This window comes from Condylura cristata, unplaced genomic scaffold (genome assembly GCF_000260355.1).
Source record: "Condylura cristata isolate star-nosed mole 26May11 unplaced genomic scaffold, ConCri1.0 scaffold00011, whole genome shotgun sequence".
Lineage (NCBI taxonomy): Eukaryota > Metazoa > Chordata > Mammalia > Eulipotyphla > Talpidae > Condylura > Condylura cristata.
In genome coordinates this window covers 46,756,175-46,783,140 of record NW_004567112.1, presented here as the reverse complement: position 1 = coordinate 46,783,140, position 26,966 = coordinate 46,756,175, and the positions used below count along the sequence as shown (strand labels likewise).

General features: G+C 39.7%; 1 protein-coding gene across 5 annotated transcripts in view; it reads right to left on the bottom strand.

Annotated features, from left to right (window-relative positions):
* Positions 1-26,966, bottom strand: part of FAM13C (family with sequence similarity 13, member C) — a 115,900-nt gene that overhangs the window by 24,500 nt on the left and 64,434 nt on the right. For all 5 annotated transcript variants that reach the window (XM_012723710.1, XM_012723709.1, XM_004680875.2 and 2 more), the window contains one exon: positions 14,455-14,539. In XM_012723710.1, coding sequence (XP_012579164.1) covers positions 14,455-14,539 — 85 coding nt within the window. The remainder of the gene's footprint in view (positions 1-14,454; positions 14,540-26,966) is intronic.

Genomic DNA, 26,966 nt, shown 5'->3' with positions numbered 1-26,966 from the left:
ATTAAAAATGATGGAGAACTCTGCTTATCAACATGGAATGATATTCACAACAGGCTCCATGAAAAGCATAGATTTCAAAACAAAGCTAATGCTTCCATTTTATATAAAAGCACACATTTATATAACAATAATTGCACAGCAAGGTCAAAGAAGCTACATAGTAACTTCAAAGCATGGTAAAATTGGGAATGAGTCAAACTTCGCATTCGCATAGCATTCTATTTTGAACAAAAACAAAAAAAATATATAAACAAAACCTGCTCCAAACCTTCCCCCAGCTAGGCGGCTGGCTCTGTGCCTGAATTCTCACTATGCTGATTCCTTTTAAAAATTAGCTCTTAGCTCCCCACTCCTATGTCTTTCCACCCTTGGTACAGGTGTGGGCAGCAGAGTGCGTGCCACAAGGACAAGGAGTCAGGATAGCTGGGTAAGGGTATCTTTATCCTGAAGCTTTGCACTTATTCAAGAGGCAGCTGGAATCTCCCCGGTGGTGCAACAGGTTAAAGTGCAGCTCTAAGAACGAAGGTAGACGTAGCGGCTTCAGCACAAGTTCAATTCCAAGCCCTGGAGGTGACGCACATGGCCTGGCAGGCCTCTCCTGTCTCGCCTGCTGCTCCCCTCAGCAGTGTACTTCATTAGTCAGCCTGTTCTGCTCCCCACTCTGTCTCTGGTGGATCCTCTCACCACTCCTGCACTTCTGGCCTGTACCCCAGTTCTGTATACATAAAAAAAAAAAGAGGCAGCCAAAACAGTCCGCATTTTTTTCCAGCAGACAAGTTATTACTACCCTAGATTTTCTCTTATCCCTTCTACCCTAAAGTAAGAGGAAAACCAGTTTTCTGTGTGGACAAACATAATCTGAGAATACTGACTGCCACTTTTCCAAAATAAACATTTATCACAATCTGGTACCGGATGAATTGTAATCAGATTTAGAATGGCTCAAGTTCTCTAGAGCTTGAAATGCAATTTGCTTTGTGTAACATCAAAGACCTGATTTGGTCCCTGTGTTTTCAGTTGACTTCTTCCCTGTTGGGTTGCAGGCTGGGAGGATAGATAATGCCTCCTATTGTGCCTCTGAAGCTCGGGGATAATAGCACTTCTGTCAGTGGTTGAGGCTATTCAGGCAGTATGGGGTGGGGTCTGGAAAAGAGCCAGAAGAATGTCACTGCCTCCAGTGCCCCACTCAGGTATGCTGGGGTGACAGACAGCTCCCCTCAGGAACACTCTTGCTATGAATAATACAGAAAACACTATGGCAGGAGCCCTCAGGAATAACAGGAATAACCAACCAGTGACAAATAAATAATGACCTTCTAAACCTACTAGGAGGTTTCTCATCATGTCTTGTTAAAACATTTCTTCTTAGATTAAGAAGAAATGTATTAATTCATGTGACCTGTTTCTTGGCAGTATCTTTTGGTAATGATTATGGAGAAAAGAATCTTTAGCAAGCACATGAGAAGAGCATGTTTATGTGGAAATAGGAAAGATCAGTGGCCTTCAACCCCTCAGAGCTCAGCTCCGGCCCCATGTCAAAATGAATGTGAGTCCCCTGGAGCTGCTTTTTAATATCAGAGGGGAGACATTTCAGTTCCTGGCCACCTGACTGAGGAGATGGTGGGCTCAGTTTCTGAAACCCACAAAGTCCAAATATCTAACTTCACAGAATCACAGAAACTACCATGCAGTATCATGCAGTACACTGCTAGCCTCCACTTACATGGCATCTGTTTTCTGTGGGTGCCCCATAATTTACCAGTGCTATTTAACATTCTGGCTCCTCTTCACCCCAATTCACCACTGACAGAAGCACTAAGTAGAAAGATCCCAATGCAACTAGGTGAAAACTAATATTCTAATCTAGTAATATGGTGACTCTCCAGTTCTTTATCCAAATTCACCATCTGAGTTGACAAGTGATTGAATTAAATTAATTGGCATGGGTTATATGTGTCTATACATTTAAATAGAAAGAATTGCTGACATTCTTGACTAAAAGAAGCCTGTGAGGTTCAGAGCCAGCCATCCTTGCAGCCATACTGGGATCAGAGCCTAGGCCACCTTGTACAAAACCTGCTCCCAGACAGAGAGAAGCAATATTGAACTTGGGTAGCTTTTGATGGTTCCCTGGGGGCACAAGACTTTTTCTTCCAAAGGAAGGGGCAGTTTGCCAGTGTTCTCACATTCTGGAGTATGTCTGAGAGGAAGGGAGTCACGTGTGCCTAAACTTTCCTGTAGAGCTCTAGAGAAAGGTCTGGCATCTCTCAATATCCCAGTCTTACAGGGCTGTGACAGAGAAGAAAAAGGAAACTGCAGTATAATATTTTGCCTGTAGTTAATGGTGTTGTACACTGAGAAGGCTGTTAAGAGGGTGTATCTCATGCTATGTTCTTACCACACCAAAAAAATTGTTCTTCCTTACGCTTTTTGTATTTACTAAAATTCTATAACAAATGCCTTAGATTTATGGCAAAGAAAATAAAAATTAACATAAAATTTGGAAAAAAGAGAGAAAGCTTTCCTGAGGGGGCAAGTGAGAAACAATGCCAGCTTAGCACTACAGAGAATGAAGGCTGTGAGACTGAACCCCAGATCCATCACTTAACAAGAGGAAATTCTAGACTTCAGTTTCTTCATCTGTAAAATGGTGAGAATAACAGTAATTTCCTCACAAGGCTGTGAGGATAAAAGGAAACTACCTTTTTACAAAATTTCCCATATCTGTTATAAACAGACCTGTTTTTAAAAATGTGCATGTATGTATAGCAAAGACATTGTATGTATAGATTTATATATTTCCTACAAATATTCATTAATATATAGATTGATACATTTCAATTTAGATTTTTTTTTAAATTTCAGTTCTATTCTAGCTAAGGTGGCCAAGAAATCATGAATTTGATGCTACATTTTTTAATTAAAGCACATTAGCATAAATTGCTATTAAAATAAAAATGATCACCTGTGCTTCCTTTGTATAGCATATTCGGTGAAGCCCTAAGATAGAATATAGAAACAAACATGGTAGTCATGAAAACCTCACTTTAATAATTACTAATAATCACTATAATCAAATAAACATCTTTGCTTCTGCTCACCAACCACACTAGCTCCATGTGGGATTAAAGTGAACAGTGGGAACCAATATCCCTCTCCCTGTATTTATAAATAAGGACTGATATGACAGAAAATAATAATCTGTCTTATCTACTATTTATGGGCTGGTTCACTAAGTTCTCAGGGTTTATAATTGTATTTCATTGTTATAACTACATGAGGTCGGTAGTAATAGAATATTCATATTAAATGCAGTAGGGTAAGTGATATGACTGAAATCCATGCAGAGAGAGCTTGGGGCAGCTCTGGCCTTGGGAGCTGAAGAGGGTTTCCCACAGACACTCACTGAGCATCAAGGAACACTGAGAAGAGAAATGATGATCATCATTGGTGTGTGAGGCCAAGAGACTACTTCTGAGTTCATATAAACCTGGCAGAAGTAGATCCTATACTATGGTTGTTAAATAAGTCAGTTATCTTGAAAATTATATCACCTAATGTGAGTTCTTAAAATAATTCAATGTTTAAAAAAATATCTATACCACCTTGAGCTGGCCTGCTGAGCTGTTTAACGGTGTAATAAATAGCCACAGTCTTGTGGGCTAAGTTGCACTCTTGGGTTTGACATTATAATAGCGAACTAAGTGTTATTCAACATTCCAAGAGCCAAACATCAGCCTTTGTTGGTTTTAAAAGTGAAATGAGGCAAAAATCTGTCTGTGATTCCAAGGAAGCTCAAGTATCAGAGTCATCAGGTATCAGGTAGTTTTAATAGTGTCACACACAAAGGAAGTTACAAAAACAAAACAGAACCAAAAATCGTGTGGTGGATACAAGATGGGTTTGGTTTTAAGTATCTGAATTTGAGTGCCTGAGGGAATGAGGAGGTTAGCTAAGGGGTCTCAAAAGAACAAACAGGAGTATGTCTGATGCCATCTCAATAACTGACCTGGGCAAACAGACAGACACCTGCTTGCGCAGAGACCACTGAGAGGGGAGACAAGATGTGACCAATGTAGCATCATGGGTGGGTAGGAATGAGGGCCGATGAGGAGCAAGTCAGGCTGGCATCAGCACTGGGAAACTGAGTGTGGAGAGGTGGGCACTCCAAGTAAGCTTTGGTATGCCAGCTTCTAGGGATGGGCACCTGAAATATTAGGGAGCTTGAGGGACAGGAAACTATTTTATGAAAACAGTCATTAAGAAGGACACCCCCCTGCTAATCCCAGGAGGCAATGGATCAAAACATGTACTACAGTTTCAGAAACTCCTAGATTCAGCCTATCTATGTGTGACATAGACAAATTAATCTTTTTCAATATCAGTGTTTTCATCTGCCACATGGAAATTCATTCTCCATTATTCAATAGTGTTACTGACCATCTACTGAAGGCCATGCCCTATTTTAGGTGAAAATGATAATAGTATCTACTTCATAAAGTATGGGGAGAATTAAAAAAGATAAGAAACCTCATATGTTTAGGACAGTACTGAGGGGAGTATAACATTTACTGCTGAGTGTTGCTGTGTAGTTGTGCTACTATCTCTGACCAAGTTAGGAATTTAGGAAGGGAGCCACCTGTAGACAGAAAGTTCAGTTCAGTTCTGGGTGCACTGAGTTAAGAGGCACTTTTGGTCATCTAGGTAGAGGTGTCCAACATGCCTTGGTATGAGAAGTTGTGAAGCTCATGAGACTGGCTAAATTCTGTTTCAAAAGCCACTCCCACCATAATGCTTCTGACTAGGGTGTAAAACAATGAACCTCAACTTACTTTAATAGAACCAACACAATTCATTGAAAATAAAAGGCCAGTAGATTAGGATCCTTGATTAGCTAAGCAATGAGCAATTCCAAAATTCTTCTTAAAAACCAAAAGTTACATGGATCAAGACACCTCCCCTCAAATCTAAACCTATTGCCTATATATTTTTGGTTAAAATGTTAGGTATGCATCTGTAAATACAGATCCAGCAGACTTAGTTTTTTTTTTTTTCCAAGTTTCAGATATATTTATTAATCACAATACACCAACATGATTTCATACACTGAAAGGGAAGTATTTCCTGGTAAGTGGAAAATTGTGCAGATGGCTTCTGGAAGACCTTCATTTTAAGCAACTTTATAGTGAAATATTTCATTTAGAAGTTTGGACCTTCTTTTTTCAGTTTCCTATACTCTATATTCACTGAGTAGAACTTGTATTGATCATTGGGACCCAATTTGTTACAGGGTTCTGGGTTATTCTTTCTGTCCCAACTGACATCTGGGTTGAACAAAGCCAGACTCAGGAGATAAAGCCCTGTACCAGTACCTCCCGCTCTGATAAATATGAAGAGGGAGATAAAGTTAGGGTGTTTCCTGGCCTGACTGATGATCTGGAGCATGGTTGCAGGAGAGGCCTAGGGCTGGGAAGATGAGAACAAACCTGCAAGGCCGAACGAAGTCACCGCACCTAAGCAGTGTGGACATCCAAAGTAATCCAAAACTTCCTACCTAGATCTCAGTTATTAAATAGATCTTTAATCCCATCATTATTCTTTAGAGAATTACAAGAGGATAATCTAGCAGTTTTTGCTTGAGTTATTGCCATTACACTTAACAAATGTGACATTTTTACCAAGTAAATATACAAATTGCAGAAATATATTAAGTACTAAGTCTTCATGATATATTTGAATTAATTATTCTAAAAATCCAATAGTAACTTACATACATTGAGTATTTCCATTGCCTCTACCTATCTCTAAAGAATACCTCTGGTTTTAAAAAGGTCATAGCAACAGAGACCCAACCAAAGTAAAAGCACAGTGTCAGTTAATATGCTGTTTATAATATAATTTTGGGCAGTAGAAACAGTTTGAAATCACCCAACTTTTCAGTGAACTCTACCCTAAATCAAATTTGTACTGTAGGTTAAGGTAACATGACCCATACTGAGCACAGCTAACCTATGAGATACACAGAGGTCTGTTGCATTGGGAAAAGAAAGAATTAAATATGTGTCTAGGTAAAATTCAATAAATACCTTAAGTATGCTTTCATTTCACACCACAAAAGATTCTTAGCAAAGGATAATTCCAAAGGAAAAGAAAGGAGGCAGTAAAGATCATTGGATTGAACGGAGACAGGAAGACAAATCAGCTAGGTAGTGGGTGAAAAGTAGAAGCAGCCAGAAAGCTGTGGGAGGAAAATAAAAACAGAAAGAAACCATGGTAGAGGGGGTGGATGAGAAGGAAGGCGAGGCAGGATGACAAAGGCTGAGTTCGTGCAGTAGAGGTAAACTTCTCAGGGGAAAACTGATCTCTTCCCTAGATCAGAACTGTTCTGTGGGCTATAGCAACATCACCTGCACTGAGAACAGGTAAGCTATGTATTGGGGGAAAAAAATCTTTTCTTTGCGTTGTTTTGTAGTTGAACATCTGAGGCAAGAATAATTCATATTTTTTGGAAGTACCAAACCAGAAATCCAATGGGGGAGGGAGCAACAATCTTGTAGACAAAACTACAAGAATATTAGATTAGATGGATAATCAGAAGAAAAGTGCAAAGAATCAAGTCTTATCCCTTTTTTTATATATGCAAAAGATGGTTGAGAAACAACCAATGGAGATAGACAATGAATAGTATCTAACTTCTGAAAACATCCTTTCCTCTCCCTTTATCACAAATGTGAAGCCAAATGCTAACAATATAGAACTCTGCCTAGGCCGTGGAGCAAGCGTTCTCTTTGATCCTGCACAGGGTTCATATACATCCCCTTGGTATAGAGAGACAGTAAGTAATGTGATTCTTAGCATTTTTCAGCGTAAAGGACTCTCTAGGTCTTCTAATCAATTCCTGCACTATCGACCACCTGCCTGTACAGCTGACAGAAGTCTGCTAGTCAGATAACAAAAGCCATTTTCAAAAGGGAGGTTAATTTATGTGCAGACATATTTTGGAGAGCAGAAGGGAAATTAAGTATACAATGTAAACAGGAAGACCACAGAAGGGAATTCCAAACTGCAATGGGGGCTCAATCTTTACTAGACTCATCCAATGTCAGTCAGGAAAACAAAACAAACAAAAAAAGATTTTTAAATGATGATAATAAATGGGAAGGGGAAGGGGATATATGAGAACTCTCTACTTTCTGCCCAAGTTTCTATAACCCTAAAACTGTATTTTAAAATAAAATCTATTCCTTAAAACCACACAAACAACTATAACTCTATTGATCAAAACCTTGTCTGTGATCGGAGATGTCACTTCCTAGTAGATGTTATGTCCTTGGACAGGTGAGCATTTTCAAACTCAGAATCTTTCATATGATTGACATTACATTAATTCCCTTAAGCAAAAGGTATTTATGACAGTAATAGTCTACAAAGTTAGCAGTTAGATAATTTCCTATTTTTTAATAAATTCAGACTACTTTCCTTGAAAAGCAAGGGGTTAATGTGATGTTTGCCCTTTTCAGAGACTCTGAAGATGATTATTATAAAAAGATCAGAGAAAAATTATTAACTACAAAGGTTTTTTTCAGCCAAATAATGCCACAGGTTTAGCACAGGATAGATTTTATGGTAACAAATGTAGTTTTAATTTTAATAGGTGGTAATTATTCAACAGCCAACTTTATAGGCTATTGTTACTACAAAATACCTTTTGCTTAAGGGAACTAGTATAATGTCAATCATATGCAAGGATCTTGAAATGATCTTGAGAATGATCAATGCTAAATGTCATTTCTACACCTTGAAAGTAATAATAATGATAGAGTCGATATTAAAATCAAAGGTGAGCAATATTAACCAGAGGAAAGATAACAGAAGCTCTGGATATGGTAAGAACACCTGGCTTTTTAAATAATGATAGCTGACATTTATTGAACATTTACCACAAGTGATATGCTAAAAGCTTCACATATAATATGCCATGTCATTCTCACCACAACCCTGAAAAGTAAATACTGTCTTTTCCTCTATTTTGAAGAAAAGAAAATTGAAGCATAGACAGGTCACATAAACTATCCAAGATTGCCCAACTAGCACATCAAGTTCTACAAATGGTGGTTTCTAAACAAGGCAGAGCCAATTAGTAGAATTTATTTGTGCTCTCAAGAGCCTATGGCATGATCTCTATACAAAGTATTGTTTAAAACAAAACAGAATGATGATTAGACTAAATGTTTTGCAGTTAATACAAAGTTCACTTAACAATATACAGCAAAGGGCAGGGTTGAATTAGTGTTCTTATGAGAAATATCCTACTAATCCTTTGCAAATGGATCCTGTAGCAATCTTATTTTACATTTTGAAATGACACTGAAGAGGAAATAGATCTGTGAATTTCAGTTTGCAGATGATGTTGATATTTTTCAAAACAGTAAAACACTAAGCAACCACAGAAGCAGTTCACAGACTATAAGGTGGCTGCAGAATGGTAAATGACCTTCACTGTGACTCAGTAGGCAATGAAACAAGAGGAAAAAATCATCTATCAGCTCTTAACAATAAGCATTAAACAATTAACTTGAGAAGGAATAGAATTTGGGAAATCTGATAGAAGACACTGCTATAACAAAAGCACCTAGAAAAGAGCATTCACTTCTACAGTTTGGAAAACAATCTCACAAACAATTTGTGACTATTTTCTAAAGAAACCTGTATATTTTTAAGTCTTAATTCATTTTGATTGGATCATTGTAGTTTTACATGTATGTATTAGTAAGAAGAAAGATCCTTTGTACATTTTATGCAAGTTTCCCAGTAGTAACATTTTACAAAACTGTAATTCCTGTTCCTCTTCTTTACAATATATACATATATATAGTATATATACATATATGTTGACTCTATCATGTAGGTCAGTAAGTGGATGTGAAAAAGGCACAGAGGTCTAGAAGTAATTTAGAGCAGAGAAGTTGAATTGATTGTTGGACAAAGGGGCTGTAATAAGTTAATCAACTACAAATCAAAATCTTTTAATGTCAAAAAGTCAGGGATGGATAAGAACATAATTTTCATTCTACATGCATAATGTCCAGTGTATACAGGATGGCTGTGAATTTAATTTTAAATTCCAGAATATTAGAGCAATGGATACCTACTATTTAGGCTTGATGGCAAAGAACATAGAGTTGAAGCATTTTTTTACTGCATCTTACTGAGGAAAATGCCCCACTTCTCCTCCTCAACTCTCAGTAGTAGTGGTCCTTAAGCAAGTTACATCGATTCTCCAAACTTATTTCTTCATCTTAATCTGGGGATAATAAGCTTATTATTATAATCACGATGTTCTGGTGATGATAAGAAAACCCATGTCACAATGCCTGGTGCAAATGAAAAGGTCATTGTTAATGGTATTATTCTTTAAAAAAAATCCTTAAATTCTTTCCAAATCTTGGTACTATGACATTTTTGGATCAGGAAATTCTTTAGTGGAGCTATTAGTGGGTCTTCTGCACTGCAGAATGTTTTGTAGCATCCCTGGTTTCTACCAGATGCTAGTAGCACTCACCCTACAACTAACATAACAATGTCCCCAAGGGTGCACAAACCCACTGCTTTAATGGAACCAATTTAGAAGAAATAGCTAAAGTATTACTTTCCACAGTAGTAGCCATTAGTTAAAGCAACAGGTAATTCACACTGAAAATACTAAAGTTCAAGGATTTAGAAATCGCACACATAGAAAGAGACCCAGATTCATATGAATTATGTTTCCAGAAGGTATCTGGGATTCTTTGCACTGCTGAGGTTGAAGTAATGCAGACTTTCTTGCTGACTTACAAAGTGTCTGGGACTACTGCCATCAAGTTGGAGGAAACATCACGTTATTAGGAGGATCAAAACTACTGAGAAGATACCTGAGATGTTCCCATTGCAGAAATCAAATTATAAACTGCACCTGCAGCAAAAACACATTTTATGACTCTCGTGGGGGGCCACTGTGTTCCAGAAAATATTCCTAAATCTCCTTGAATCACCAGAGGAGCTTTTGGACATGTAAATTTTTATCTCTACAATTTGTTTTTCCATTTTAGGGTGCAATCCCAGACATGTTTAATAAGCACTTCTAAGTAAATAAGGACTTCTGGTCAAGTGGACAGTGTCTTTAAATGAGAGAGATGGTCAAGTTCTCTGACTCAGCCCCATCTGCCTGAACTTGCACATCTAAAAGAGACCTACAGGTCATGCAGAATTCTTTAAGAGGATAATTACAGACTGTAAATATGTATATTATTTTAGAGTACTGTAATAGTCAACACTAATAACACAAGGCTTTTACCCAAGTTCAGTATGAAAATCAAGGTTTTTAGAGTAAAAGAATCCATTAGGTACTGGTGTGGAACCATTATTTCTAGTAGTAAGTCTTCCATTATCCCCAGTGATAGCTTTCATTAAAACTCTGTACCGGGCCCTCCCTGGTGGTGCAGCAGGTTAAAGCACAGCAGTAAGAAGCTAAAGCCACTTCAGCATGAGTTCGATTCCCGCCAGTCCCGGAGGTGACCACATGGCGAGGCAGACCACTTCTGACCGGCCCGCTGCTCCCCTCAACAGTGTACTTTATCGATCTGCCTGTTCTGCTCCCTGCTCTGTGTGTGTGGTGAATCCTCTCACCATCCCTGCACTTCTGGCCTGTACCCCAGTTCTGTATGCATAAATAAATAAATCTTTAAAAAATAATAAATAAATAAATAAAAACTCCGTACCACCCATCTCTGGTCAGACAGAACAAGGATTACTATTCCTGTTCATGTGGAATTTCAAATGGTCCTTCTGTAACCTTTGAGAATGACAAACAATAGAAAAAATAATCCTTGTTCCTTTTTTTCATTCCAGGCCAGAATAAATACTATTCCCATGAAGGACACATTTGTTTCATCAGTGAGAGGCTGCTGCTTAAGGGAGAAGGATTCTGAGCCTAAGTACTGTGTGGGTTGCCATTTTACATGATGCAGTTGAAACCTACAGGTAGGCTAGTTAGCTGCCCTGGGTTGTCTAGAACTTTCTAGCATGCTGCCCTTTTAGAGCTAACCTGAGTTTGGCCTGGACAAACCAGGAGAACTGGTTGACCTGTGTACAGCCCTGATGCTGCCTAGCAGCTGGCTCCCTTTCTATCACTTTACTCCAAGGGCTTCTATATTTTCTGTATCCCACAGTTCTGTCCTCGTCTCCACCCCTTGCCCATGTTCCCATCCTTTCCATCCCCAGTAGACTTGGGTTCTTGAGCACCTTTCTCCTCCTGAAGTAAATGGAATACTCCAGTTTGCCACAGACCCTCAGTTGTAAGTCCTTGAAGTCTATAAGGTTCTTCTAGATGATAATTGAGGTGGAGGAAAATAAAAAAGAACCACCAGGGTCCTCCCTGGTGGCGCAGCGGGTTAAAGCGCTGCATTAAGAATCTTAAGCCACTTTTTGCATGAGTTCGATCCCCGCCTGCCCCAGAGGAGATCCACATGGCGTGGCAGACCTCTCCTGACCCACCCGCTGCTCCCCTCAGCAGTGTACTTCGTCGATCTGCCTGTTCTGCTCCCCACTCTGTTCCTGGTGAATCCTCTCACCCTCCGCATCTCTGGTCGTACCCCAGTTCTGTATGAATAAATAAATAAATAAATAAATAAATAATAAAGAAAGAACCTGGCCTTTTTTCTCCTAATCTGAGAAACTGTCCATTTAAATTACAGTTCCTAATACTCAGGAATTTTATGAAATGTATATATTCCAGAACTGCTGCACCAGAAACTGTAGAGATGAGGTCTGAAAGAACTTGTCTGAAAAGTTTCCTGGTAATCACAATGCACAGAAATACTCAAGGACACTTTCCAGACGGTCATTTGCAAAAGTTAAGCAATTTTATCTAACTCATGTTGTAACCAACGTAAGTTTGAAACTTATTTAAAGTAATATAATTGTATATTAATGTTTGTTTGCTTTTAATGGTTTATCAGTAGCGTATTGTATACAGATATTCCTGTAAAATATAACTATTGGATTTTGTCCTTTTATACGAACTAGTGACACTGGCAATTAGTTATTGACTACATGAGACATGTAAGACTCACAGGTAGATCCTAGGCTTTAAGGAAGAGAAAAATTTTTAAATCTACAATCCCTTGTAGAATGATGGCTAACCATGTATAGTCACATTCTTGTCAGGAATTTATACACAAAAGCTACAGTTTCAAAGTGTTCAAAGCTACATTCCAGAAATCCATCTGCAGTTCATTTAAGAACTGTGAAATTAATATGAGCAAAGATTCCTTTCTACAGAGGGCATACTATTTAGAAATGTACAGCCTTTTTATAAGAGTGTGTCTAGAGAATCAATGGGACCAAACTATCTTAAAACTTAAATTGTGACAGCCTCTTTCAAATACCTGTCACATTGGCAATATCCCTGCTAAATTAAGAAATTCCTCACTGAGAACAATGGTGGTTCCAAGATTGTGTTAAAGGGTTTTAGTGGGAAACTAGAGAGGCATATTTGTCAGTCAAAACAGGGTCCTACATGGAGTACGGGTGCTATTTCCTGTCCCATATCATACCCAAAGCAGTCATGCTAGCCAAATGAGGTTCCTCATTCATAAGTTCTACAAAGGCGAATGAAAACTTGCAAGAACTATTCACACCTCATACATACACACACACTCAGAGAGACCTCTCTTTTCCATAGACTTCCTTGGAAGAACACAGACATCTCAGGTTAATTCATATTTTGGAAAATCCAGCATCCAAGCCAGAGTTTCCTCTGTAAAGAGCCTTCTGTCCATTTCTGTCATTTGACACTTTAACATGAATGTACTGATGGTTCCTTTGTATGGGCAATTCCTACAAAACTCAGCAAATATTTTCATACTAAAAGAGTATTAATAAGATTTTTCAAAGTCCCCTTGATCAAGAATGCTAGAATGGAAAACTCTTCTTGACCTTTGGAAAAAAATAACACACACACAATCAAGTATACATATGTGTGTGTGTATATACACACACACATATATATATGTATATGCATTTGTGTCCATACCCAAAATGCAAGATTTTCAGCATTCTACTAGATACTTGAATACTTTGGTACTTTGATACAAAATATCAAATAACTTGAAAGTTTGTTTCTATTTGACTTAGGACTTCCATACATATTTTGTATGTTGTTTGTTCGCAGGGGGTGGGAGAAGAGCAGTGGGAGTGGTAGAAAAAGGGCATTGGCTAGTAATGACTTAAACTCTTACTTGGCTTGACATTGGCTACTGTCCAATTTTCCTTGCATACTGTCTAAACACAACAGCCAACACAGCAGACCGTGCACCAAGCCACAAGGATAGCCAACTGTCCATCTCTATCTCCATAGGCAAACAACTGGAACACACTAGGTTTCAGTGGCCTTACTATGAATAGTATTTCACAGTTTAAGAATTTAAAATAATGTAATGTGCTTAATATAGTGCCTAGATCATAAAAAATCTTCAACTAATAGTAACTACTATCAGTAGCAATAAACAGCCACTGCTATTGATACATGTATTCAAACACTGGAGATGACTGTTTTGTCTGCTTAAAAGACTTAAGTCTATTTTAAACAGTAATATCTTTTGTAGTATTGCTAATGGTACTGAAAAGTACTTTGGTAAACTCATTATTAGATCCCTGAATATAAAGAACATTTCATGAAGTAAGCTCATCTAAGCCCATTACTACCATCTGTCCAGAAACCAGTATGCAAACCTGATTCATTTGTGTTAGAAAAAATAAACGGTCTCTCATTTCTATTCATGCAAATTGGTGTTTCTCTCCTGTCTTCCTAGAAGCATTAGTTTGCCTTTTGCTTGCTAGACAACCTACCAACCCCAGGATTAAAATGAGAGAAACAGACTAATGAGACCCAATTTTGAGTTTTATACATGGAAATTAGTGCTAACAAAGTAACACAGAATATGACAAAGTAGGATCAGAATGAGCTGCACCACTAACCTCCACTTTCTGTCAGCTGATGGATCATCTTACAAGTAGTTAATACTTGTAAAAAATTCCCCACCCCTAAATATTTCAAATGTTTTGTTTCAGCATAACACAGATTATCCAGATCCAGGCTACAAAAATTTAAAAAGCATACTACTCAGTGGTCATAGGAGACCAAACAGAATAACAAGCCCTTAGGAGTTATGCCTTTCACCTGCCACCCACTTACATAAGTCTGACTGTCTGACTCTCAAGCCCCAGCTAGAGATAAGGCTCTATGCGATAACACATCTTAATTCTTCCTGCTCCCTCTCAGCAAGGCCGGTATAACTCCTCTTTAGCTGTCATGTTGCACCAGGGACTTTCCTGTGCCAGGTTCAGGATGAAGCAGCAAGAGCGTGAGCTAGCTGAAGAGTACCAATGAGCACCTTCCCCAGCCCAGCCTCTTACCTGCAGCGTCTGCTCCTTCAGCAAGCACACTCTGGGTTGATACTGGGGCTGCTTCCTTGACTCCATGCACCAGACCAGCTTCTTCCTGGTTTGTCAGAAATGTTGGGGACAGATCAGTTTCAAGGGCTTGAAGCTTCAGCAAGGAATTCTGCCAGCAAAAGCAGAACATCAGGCCAGCTAAGTAGGTTCCTAACACACAACAGTGGGTCTGCAGCTCTTATAAACACCTTTCTCCAGCTCCTCTCAGGAAGAGGGTCTCAGCCACAGCTGCTTCAGGCAGAGCTGGCTGTGCCAGGATCAGATACGCATTATTCCACATGCAGCCTCAATTTAAATCCTAACGTATATGGATTATCTGTGACACATGGGACTGGTGATTTCGTCAGCAAGAGACGCTGCACTCAGAGAACCAATCTGAGAAGGTCTCTGCTCCCCTGGTGCTTGAGGCTTTACGCTTGCAAGTGTTTCATTCATTGTGCTGACATCAAGAGCTGATGACATTAGGCCCCTCCCAGGCTACCATTCATAAAAGCCAGCATCCCGCTACTGCAAAGTCTGCTGCAGACTGCAGTGCACAAAGAGTTACTGCTGCAGAGGCTGCCTGGCTTCTGAGAGGCACTTGGGGGTTCCCTTATCTACAGCTGTGGTGTGTGCGTCTGTGCATGCGTGTGCACCTTCTAAAGTTACTACTAAAGAATGGCTACAGCCACCACTTATAAAACACAATACTAGAATGAGGGAGATGACCTTGGTCATTTAGTATGACCTGCCCAGCAAGGGAGAAGCCATTTGTCATCCAGAGCTCCCAGCACAACCTCCCCCTCACTCCTTTCATTTGCAATTTTTAAATTTCACCACTGGTTTCTAAGAACAAAGTCATGCAGACTGACGCACATACCCTGCTGTGATGCAGATGCTCAGCAAATTAATTCCCCTGACCAGGTGAAAGTGAGTCATGTTTGAGTCCCTGGCTGGGAGTTCCTCCAACCACTGGGGTCCTGCAGAGGTGGCTATCTGGAGTGGAGCCCTTGGTCCTTTCCCCACTGTGAGCTCCCTCTGCCCCTACCCCTGCCCACAGACACTCCTATTCACTCTCTACCTTCCACATACCCTTTATCCCACATCCTCACATGCTGTATCTTCACCCCCTATCCTTCACACCCACTCTAGCCCCCAAATGCCCCTACCTCCACCCCATACACACTCATATTCCTAACCCTCACTCTCATCCCTTTTATACCCTATTGCACAATCAAATACCCTACATTACACAAACACCCATACGCCATCTAGCACACCTCCTAATAACACAACTCCCACTCACATCTCACTCCACACACACACCTACCCCTACCTCCACACTCACCTTCACCCCTTACCTCTCAGGAATGCCTATCCCAGTATCACCTCTCACCCCAACCAGTTTCCTCACATAACATCTCATCCATCCTGCTGATGTGAGTAACATGAATCCACAGCAGTGTTTCCACAGCTGCTCACTGAGGAACATCTCAAATCTGTCATCGCTTGAGCATTTTGAAAGCGGTGGTATCTCCATGGGCTCTAGATGTGTGCTCAGATGTGCCCCTGCCCTGCATACTCAAACATGGGGCCACACTGGGCACAGGTCTCCTGGGGGCTCAGGGCTGCTGCCTGAGTTGTCTCCCTAGCAACTGAATGTGGAAGAAAGAGCCTGAGCTTGCTGACAGGAGGCACACAATGACCAAGGACACCAAGTTTCAGGAAAGATTTAGTCATCAAGCATCTGCAAGGCAAAAGAACAAACTTCCGACTGGGAAAAACCTGGAACTCAATGTGGACACTCAAAAGAATGAAATCATGCTGAAAATTAAAAAATAATGCCATGAGGACATAAAATGAAGCATATCTCTTTCCCCTCAAAAGTAAAAATTATAAGTATGATCCAGCAATCCCACTGTCAGGTATATATCCAAAAAAAAAAAAGCAGGGACTCAAATTGATATTGGAACATCCACAATCACAACATTATTCACAACAGCTAAGAGGTACCTTACCAAAGGAATTGCAAGTGTGTGTGTCCTTCAAATTCATTTGTTGAAGGCCTAACCCCCAACATGAATATACATGGAGTAAAATTGCCTTTAAAGGGGCAATTAAGACTTCAGGCAAGTTAAGTCTTCAGGGTGGGGGCCTACTCAATATGACTGGTATCCTTATAAGGAGAGTCCAGGCATGCACAGACACAGAAGGAAAGCTTTGCCATCTGCAAACTCACGAGAGGCCTCAGGAGAAACCTGCTGGCAGCTTGATGATCTTGGACTTCCAGTCTCCAGAACAGTGAAAAAATAAATGTCTGTCATTTAAACCACCCAGTCTGTGATATCTTTTTATGGCACCCCACGACAGTATTAGTATTACAGTTATTACATAACTATGCATTGACAGATGACGAGGTAAATAAAATATGGTATCTGCATACCAGGGAGCACTACATAAATTTAAAAGGGAAAATATTCTGATACAAGCTACAGGGTGGATGAATCTTGAGGATATTATGCTAAGCGAATAAGCAGGTCTCCAAAGGACAAATATCTATAGATATAAGACAGAAAACAGAATGGTGGTTTCCAGGCCTGGAAGGGTGGGTGGGAGATGGGAGTTAGTGTTTAATGAATACAGAGTTTCAACTGGGAAGATGAAATGAGTCCTAGAAACAGATGGTGGCAACGGCTGTACACAATGTAAAGGTACTTAATGCCACTGAACTATAAACTTAAAAAGGCTAAAATGGTGAATATTATGTTGTGTGTGTGTGTGTGTGTGTGTGTGTAGCCACAACTAAATAAATAAAATTAAAGAAGTAAAGAATGCCATTCCCTACCTACATATAGAGTGTGGACAGAACTGGCTGCCTCCTATAGCTCCCTCTGGCGTGATGTCTTCTACACAGCAAAAGAGGACCCGGCCTTCACACGGAGCCAGAGGGCATGTCTGTGCTATGTACTATGCACTATGCATCTGGCTTTGGGCAAGCAATTTGGTATACTAAGTTTTGGTTTCTCCATCCATAAAAAGAGAACCTACTGTGAATCTAACAGTCCATTTTGCATCTAACTGAGTGACTTGAATGCAGTCTGACTCAGCAACTCTGTTTTCTCCTTATCCATGACTGTGAAAAAAACAGGAGACCATCTGCTGACTGTTACAAAAGACCCCACACGGCAGCTTTCTGTTGTGTCAACCAATCATAATAAAGACAAATGAATCTAAGAACTAATCTGACAGTTTGAAAATAAATGACCCAAACTCAGCCCATGTCCCTGCTTGACCTTTTAAAATTCCCCTTTTCCCTGGCCCCGGTGATACATCTTGGAATTCCCCTTAGGTTATGGATGGATCTGAATCATGACCCATATTCTTAAATAAATGCTTTCTTGATTACTTTACAGTAATCATCTCTCAGTTTACAGAGACAATAATAAAAATGACAATGGTACTTACTCTCCAGGGCCATTCCAAGTATTAAATAGTGGAAAATATTTTACATAACACCAGTCCATGGCAAGCACTCAGACACCAGACACTGTAGTCAAGAATTAACTCCAAGTTCCAAAAGCTGCCGGGCAGAGCCCTGGTCATATGGCCAAACTCTATGCCAACTCTGAGGCCTTGACTCATCACTCTACCTCCCAGGGCCTCTCTCTGCAGCTGCCTAGATGATTTCTATAGATGTCTTTATAGATGACAAGTATAAAAGAGAAAAGCACACATGTTCAGATACTGAGGGTGGGAGCTCAGAATCTGGCACCGAGTGGGTGCTGAGTATTGGTAGAACTGCTGCAAGTATTCGTGCAACACAAAGAGCAAAGCACTTCCCTACATAGGAGTGTGTTCATGCACATTCAGAGGCTCTGACACCCACAGAGAATGAGGTTTAATGCTGACACCCAATTATGCTCCAAGTAGTAATACGGTGGTTTAATTCCATCTTCCACTCCCACCTTCTCCCTCATTTGTACTCACACTGAAGCAGAAGCAAAGCAAAGATTTGAGTGTCAAAGGAGAATTATTTGCATGGCTGGTTTATTCCTCTCTGAAATATTAAGTAGGACTAAAATAAAAGGGATAGAGAAGAAAATGGAAAATAGAATGGGAGAGGGATGATGATCTTGAAGGACAAGGAAAATTCCATTTAGAAGAGAAAGTACAGAGTGCCTTAAACTAAGGACAAGATCTATGGAAGACATCTACAGACCAAGTGTTGTCAACTACATCCCCTCCAAACCTCAAACTTACCCACCACCTTAGGACAACCTGCTGTTCCACAGCACAGACACCCAGAAGCTCTTCTGAAGTGTGGCGACACAACATTCTGTGTGGAATGGGCTTATAAAGAGACACTTCTCTGGGACAGAGGTGGGGATGGGGCTTTAGAGATGAGTGATCTTCTTTGCCTCTGTCATATGCACAGCCTCCCAGAGCAGGAAGAAGAAAGACTTTTAGCCTGTCCTGTCAGGCCTGAACCTTTGTAGAGCCACCCTTAAGGGGGGTCACAGACAATTGAAACCACACAAAGAGCATGCCCCTTGAATGATATAAGACCACACACACAGCCCCCAGGCTCTCCAGCTTTCAAAGAACAGAATTGCATCAGGACTTCACTTGAGACTGATGCTAGCCTCTCCCTCCCAGGGATTCTGGTCTAGTGTGGAGATAGCTAATAATCCAGGAAAATCCATGGGCTATGCAGGAAAGAAACAGCAAGCTCAGGAAGAGGTGGAGCAAAAGCATCTATTTCACTCTCCGATGATGTCTGACATAGTGAACTTTAATCTAGGAATATGCTTTCCTCGGACAGTAAAATAAAGGGCAGTATCCTTTGTTCCTAGTACTCGCTCCAGTCCCGCTCATCACATTACTCCCTATGAGGCCACCCCAGTCAACCCCTTGGGGTTACCCTGATAACATCCTTCCAGGTTTACGTTCAAAGTCTCCCTGAGTGAATCTCTAGGATCTTCAGAAAAATTGACCAAAGACTGATGGAAACTCTAAAGAAGGACTTCCTCTTTCTTTCCCAATTCTTCCTCCCCAACTCTCCCATCTGTTTATGAAAGACGCCTGAGAGACTTTCATGCTTTCATGAACCTGGGTGTGGTTTAAAAAAAAAAAGTTAGTTTTTCTCTTTTACATAATGGGAAACATGTTACTCATTTTAGAAAATACTCCTCTCCTCTACAATTACCAAGTCCCACTTTAGTTTGTTTGAAATGGAGAACACCCACACAGGCTGGATGGGTAACTACTATCTTAGGGTGCCTTCGTCTGCGGTTCACAGGTTGTGGACCACGAACAGCTTACATTTCATTTCTTTGAAGGGAATCAACAGTCCTTCCCCACCCCTTCATCTATTCCAAGGCTGCTGGCTTCTCTATGGTGATAGGAAATGAAAGCAAGTTGGAAATCTGCTCAAAATTGGGGCTATAACTGAGTCTGCAAACATCCCTATTTCTACTTGTCATTCTCTTGTTATAAGTTTTCATAATCCTCCACTACCACCACAGCCACTACCACCACCTAATCATGTATTTATGCTGACAGGCACACAAGTGCACATACATACACCCTGCCCTGTCCTTTCCATCTGCAATCTGCCCCCACACCCCCAGGCCTCATTCAGCTGTAACTGCTTTACAAATTTCCATCAAATTCACAATTGCTCTACCTAAATAGGGCTACCCCCAAATTTCTGTCAGTATCTTGCTTATTTTCTTCTGGACTCTTATTACAGTATGTAAATTTATTTGTCTACTAGTTTATTGATTTCTTCCATCTCCAGAAGGGCTGGAATCATGCCTCCATTGTTCACAGCTGCATCTTACACAATGAGTAGAATGGGAGCCAATGAATAAAAGACTACCATTGTACATTCATTTTGTAATCTTGGACCTTGAAAGCGATGTTTGGGAGACCCTTGGAATATCCAACCATAAGCACCCTCCCTCCTCTTCAGCTTCTTTAGTTCAGGAACTTTAAAATGATCACCATTAACTCGGGAGATGTGCAGGGACCACCGCAGAGGTTTACTTTGGTAGTTCCAGGGCAGGACCCTTTAGAAGCAGGCAGTCCAAGGTCCACCCTGAAAAATGCTGCCCTATCCCCTACGATGCTGACCCACCCTAAATGTTTCCATGGTTGCCTATTATTGCTACCTCTCCAAGTGACTATGGCTTTTACCAGATCCCAGCCCTCTAATGCTCTTGCTAGCCTCCTGCTCTGCTGGACCCCAATGCCAGGAGTATAAAGTGTTCAGTATTCAGAAACAAGACAGCATTGTCTCCTAAACTACTATTGCTGTTCTTCAGATGCTCTTGCCAAAAAAAAAAAAAAAAAATGGAACTCCACACAATGGTGATATCTACAAGAAAATGTCAGATTTACCCCACCCCTAGGGATGCTGGGCCTGGTCTGTGTTGGTGGTGCTTATGTTGCAGTCAAGTCTAACTTAGCCAACACACCTCAGCTCCCACACACAGACTCCCTCTGCTTGGCACAGCCAGTCCTCATGCTGCCACACTTCCCAAGGGAAAAATTCAATATGAGAAAAAGACAGTCATTTCAAGGGACGCACAGTGGACAAGAGGATTGACATCTTTCCGCCCCTTGGCAGCATTTCTTTGTAAACAAGCACAGTCTCACAATACACAATAACCTAAACCAAATTTCCATCTGGTCAAATGATATCAGCCTAGAAAAGGGGAGATAGGTGAACAGTTCTGTATATATTTTCACCTCATTTTGATATCTTTATGAAGTTCACCTTACTAAATAAACAGTTAAAATGAGATGTCTGGAAGAGAGGAATGCAATTCTAAAATATACTTTAATTCAGAAGTCTGAGCTTTTTTAGATGATAAGACATTCATTTTCTAAAACTAAAATGGTCTCATTTTTAATACACAGGTTGACTTCAATAGTTTATTTTTGGATGTACTAGTACCTAAGCATCCAAAAGCATAGGGCATTACAGGATACTCAGAGCTCTATAAATCCCCTAAGAATCATGTTTTCCAGAACCTCAATTATATCCCAAGGACTAAAGTGCTGTAGACCATAGGATTATTCTTCATGATAGTTTAAGTCTCAGTTTCTTTTAACCCTGAAAAATATCCTGTTTAATCACTAAACTAAGTAAATAAGGGAACAGTAAAGGGTCCACTGGGACTTTTAATCCCAAACCTACCACTGACTCCTGCTATGTCTGTGGGCAAACGAACCAGCTATGCCATTCTTCGGGTCATTTTTTTTCTGATAATATTACCTTTAAAGCTTCCTCAACAGCTAAAATTCAATGAATATTAGAAATCAATACCCTTCTCCACTGGAGATTTCAGATGTGGTATGAAATAAACAGACTACCTATGTCTTTAAAGGTCACAGTGGATAGCTTAGTCATTTTTATTCAAATATTAACATTTTATGAGGCTAGAAGAAAATTCAGTGTTTGCCTGCCCTTCAAGTCTGAGTATTATAGCCCCATGAAAGCCAATAATTTCCTAAAAAGGGCAAAATATGTCAATACTAGCAATGCCAGATCTTTGGATATTGGGTTAATGTGTGTTTTTATATCCCCCCAAAAGAGAAGATGACAAAGCTTCTTTCTCTTCCAGTAGCTCCCACAGCTTACTCTGATTCCAAACTTGGAACTGTACATATCTGCTTCTCTATTAACACTATTGAAAAAAATTACTCCCTAGGAAAAAATTTGGTCATAGGATCAGCAGAAATATTTTTTTTAAGTTGCTAAGGGAAGGGGAGCAGAATATATATAGTCAGCTTTATGTTTCATTTCCAAGTGAGTGCATGTGGGAAATTTAGAAAAAGAAAACCCTTTTTATCATTTTATCACAAAATGAAATTTTACATGAATATTTAAAGACTTGTCTGTAGAATTTGGCTTTAAGAAAAACTCACTACCTTTTTCTTATTTTCCATATTTTCCTCCTTTTTCTCCAAATTAAGGACAACTGTAACATAGGCTGACACATGGGAACTGCTGACCTAGATAGAGTCCATTCCAGCCTTTCCATAAGGACATAGAAAGCTACTAAAGCAAAGAGGGTTAAATGAAAGTGGGAGCAACAAGGAAATGAACGAGAAGCCAAACCAGGAAAGAGAGTGGGGCTAACAGGACAAAGCAGAGGGAAGTCACTGATGGCAAAGCTGATGGGGAGAGCAGACATGGGTGGGGCTTCAGTGATGGTCACATCCTGCCATAGCATCGCTGTTCAGTCCAACACCACAGAAGCTCCTCCAAGTTCATCCTTACATAAGGAAGAATATAATATGTTATTGGCAAGACCCTTCTAACGATTCCCCTGAAGGTAAGGAACATAGACCTGGTCCCCCTGGGAATTAGCCAGCCCATATAGTTGTCTCTGAATGACAGGGCAGATTAAGCCAGGCCTGAAAATAGGTCACAGTTTCCTTGCTGTGCAGTTCATTCACCTAGGAAGGAAAAGCAGGCTTTCCTCTTTGATCATATTGGTTATAAGATGTCCTTGCTACGTTGACTAGAAAAATTAGCTAAAATTAAATGAGTCATAGCATACTGTTCTGACTGAAGGAGAAACTGGTAGAAAAAGGTCACATTATCTCAATTCAGAAAACCATACCAGAAAAATGCCCGATAGATGTTGTAGTGGTCCAGCACACAGGAACACCACCTTGGATATATAACACTCTAAATGTTATGTAGCCCAGTAACCATTTACCCACCTTCTGGTAAGAAAATTCACAAATCCAAAGTAGGAAATATAGTCTACTTTAAGAAAATCAGCTTATTCCAAACCCCAAGGTTATAGTGAGTGTTTTAGGATTGGTTTAGATATCCCAAATGAATTTCAAATATGATTCTTTTTGGAGCTACAGACTTTTCCTACAAAAGGATAGACAGAATTCCAAAGGTGGGGCCCAAGATTCCTGTCCCCTGGTCACTCAACCAAACACTAAACTAGGATTGGCAGATGTAAATAAAATTCCAACTCAGTGGACAAAAATTATTTGATATTATTGGATGGGCCTGCCCCCATCAGGTGCACACTTTAAAAGTAGGAAAAGTAGGGAGTTTAGGGCCCTCCCTGGTGGTGCAGTGGTTTAAAGCACAGCACTAAGAAGCTAAAGCCACTTCAGCATGAGTTTGATCCCCAACTGGAGGTGACCCACATGGCACCGCAGACCTCTCCTGACCCGCCCACTGCTCCCCTCAGCAGTGAACTTCGTCTGTCGGCCAGTTCTACTCCCCACTCTGTATCTGGTTAATCCTCTCACTGCCCCTGCATCTCTGGCCTGTACCCCGGTTCTATATAGCATAAGTAAATAAATCTTTAAAAAAAAAAAAAAAACAGGGAGTTTATTCCAGCTGGTAGCAGAAGACAGAGAGACATCAATGCACAGAGGCTTTGGTACATTATTGCTGACTAAAAGATAAAGAAGCCACATGAAGGGAAATGGGGGAAGCCTCTAGAAGCTAAGTGTTGCCCACTGTCTGAGAACTAGCAGGGAAATTGGGGGCACAGTCTTCCAGTAACTAAAAACAGACAATAATCTGAATGAGCTTAGATACAGACTTTTTTCTAGAACCCCCAGCTAGGAGCCTATCATGGACAATGACTTGATTTCAGTTTTGTGAGACTTTGAGTAGAAATCAAAATTTGTCAACCCAGATTTGTAACCTAAGTACCTGTGAACAAATAAATTAGTATTTGAAACTACTAATGGCCCTCCCTGGTGATGCAGTGGGTTAAAGTACAGCACTATGAAGCAATCCAAAGCCACTGTGGCATGAGTTCAGTTCCCAGCCAGGTCTTCCCACATGGTGCGGAAGACCTCTCCTGACCCACCCGCTACTCCCTTCAGCAGTGTCCTTTTTTGATCTGCCTGTTCTGTTCCCCACTCTGTCGCTGGTGAATCCTCTCACCGCCCCTGCACCTCTGGCCTGTACCCCAGTTTTATATGCATAAATAAATAAACCTTTAAAAAATAATAAAATAAGCTACTAAGCTTTTGCTTATTTGTTATACTCTACGAGACAATGACTACACAGTGGAATTACTTAGCTGGTATTGCTTCCCATATGGAAGAATCAACCAAAAGATAAAGCCAATATAGGAAAGCAGAACAAAGCGATAGAATTTATGACAAGTTTTTAATCGTTGAATCTAGCCATGCATGGTACCTACCCTAATCCTATACTTTCAGCTATATGAGTTAGCATAATATTGTTAATATTAAAGCTAGAATGAGGACTCTCCCTGGTGGCGCAGTGGGTTAAAGCACCACATTATGAAGCTCTCCAAAGCCACTATAGTACAAGTTCGATGCCCAACCAGGGAGCTGACTCACTGGGTGTGACAGACCTCTTCTGACCCGGCCGCTGTTCCCCTCAGCAGTGTACTTTATCAATCTGTCTGTTCTGCTCCCCACTCTCTCTCTGGTGAACCCTCTCAACCATCATACCTCTAGCCTGTATTCCAGTTCTGTAAGCATAAATAAATCTTAAAAAAAAAAAAAAAAAAAGCTAGAATGAACTAACAATTAGTCACCAAGACAAACTACCAGATACTTTAAAAAAATCAACACTCAATCCTAAACTAAGGCTTTCCTATGGATTGGGTTTGCATTTCAATAGTAGAATATAGATATCTATTCCCACAGAAATACCAGGCAGTCAACTCAAAAAGTCCAAAAAGCCTCTTGTGATATCACTTTTTTTCCAAAATTAATACAATTTTGAGAGAAGCACATCTCAAACAGTGACATTTTCAGATCTGATATGATTTAATGCCAAGGTATCTATATGCTAACCTATTGATAGTAATAGATCAATGTTAAGACAATCAAACCCTTAACATGGAGATACACATACATCGACACTCATAAACACTCTAAAAGGGACATTGAAAATGTAGAAATTTGTCTGCTTTTTGTAAAATTAAAGTATTAGAAGACTCACAGACTTTAAAGAAGAAAATTTATTATTGAGGCTAGTGGTGAGCTATTTTGTCTAGCATAAATCAATAAATAAGAACAAACAAAATGTTAATAAAAGATGAATTTTTCATATTGTATAAGTGATCTTGTCCATGGCCTCTTTGCAGAATAAGAACTATGATTACAAAACCAAGGTTTCTTATTGTTATTGACATTAGGTCATTAATGAGCATTTGTTACATGCTAATATATTACATCGCTCTCTCTTAAAAAAAAAAAGAAAAAGAACCTTTCAGAAATTTTAATGGTATTCTTCAGGAACTGTTGTTTTATGATAGAACATAGACAGCTAAGGCATAAGGCTGATTCTAACTTTACTTTGAGTCCTTTACTTACTCTGATTCTTCACCTATCAATGAGGGGAAGGACACCACACACAAATGTGGAAATGTCCCAGCTATTTTTGATAAAGTTAAAATAAACTTCAAAGCAGCCACACAGGCACAACACATCTCTGGGATGCCCTGTAAGATCAGTTGATATATAAAATGTTTCAACTCTATTCTGTAAACTCAAAAAGAACTTATAAATGGGGTCCTTAGAATAGAATTGTACTAACATTTGTTCCATTGAAAAGATGCTAAATATCCTCTTGATCTAGGCACAATATGGTCTCAGAAAACTTGTGATTGTTGGACCTAATTCAGAAACATTTGTATTTTTTGATTACTAGTTAAATAACATTCTCATGAACAACAAGTATGAATCAAATTTTTCCACCTTCAAAACTATTTTTCTGCTTACAGAGTGAGTAAGGGGGTAGCAGGATGGTATGAATGGATTAGCATCATCCTTTTGACACTCACTGCTAAGTCTATCAATTTGTCTTCTGCCATGAAAAGTAGTGTTACATCACCCACTTCTATTCTATGATCTGCATGCACCTGAGTTGTGTAACTCAGTGACTTCCATTTTGTGTTGATTTCCTCCTCTCCATCAGTGGTCCCTTCTATATTCAATAACTCTAAAATGAGACTGAGAACGACGCTAATATCTGGCCCCCATAATTCCTCATAGCACCCAATTATAATAATATTTCATTGAATTATGGCTGATCACTTAAAAGATAGCCACAAAATTCTAGGACCTCAAACTTTCTAAAATCAACCCCTGTTTTTTCCATTGTACCCTAAAAGTAAACTTATTCTATCCACTAAATTATATTAACATTCTATATTACTCTATACTCTAATGATCAACTGTTCCACTTATACTCCTTATCTAGTGGCAACCATTGTATCTCCACCATTTGGTTCTAGGAACACAAAGGAAGCCCCAAGTATTTCTCTCTATAACTCTGTAAGACTAGCAACCTTGAAAACTTCATATTGATTAGAGTTGTGGGCAAAAAGACTGATACAGCATTTACTCATTTTCTCATTTCAACAATGAACATCTGCTTTTTTGTGGTTGACACATTCTCTTGGATAAACTTATTAACCCATGGCAAGATTTTTTTTCAGATTTATGAACTTGTTTTT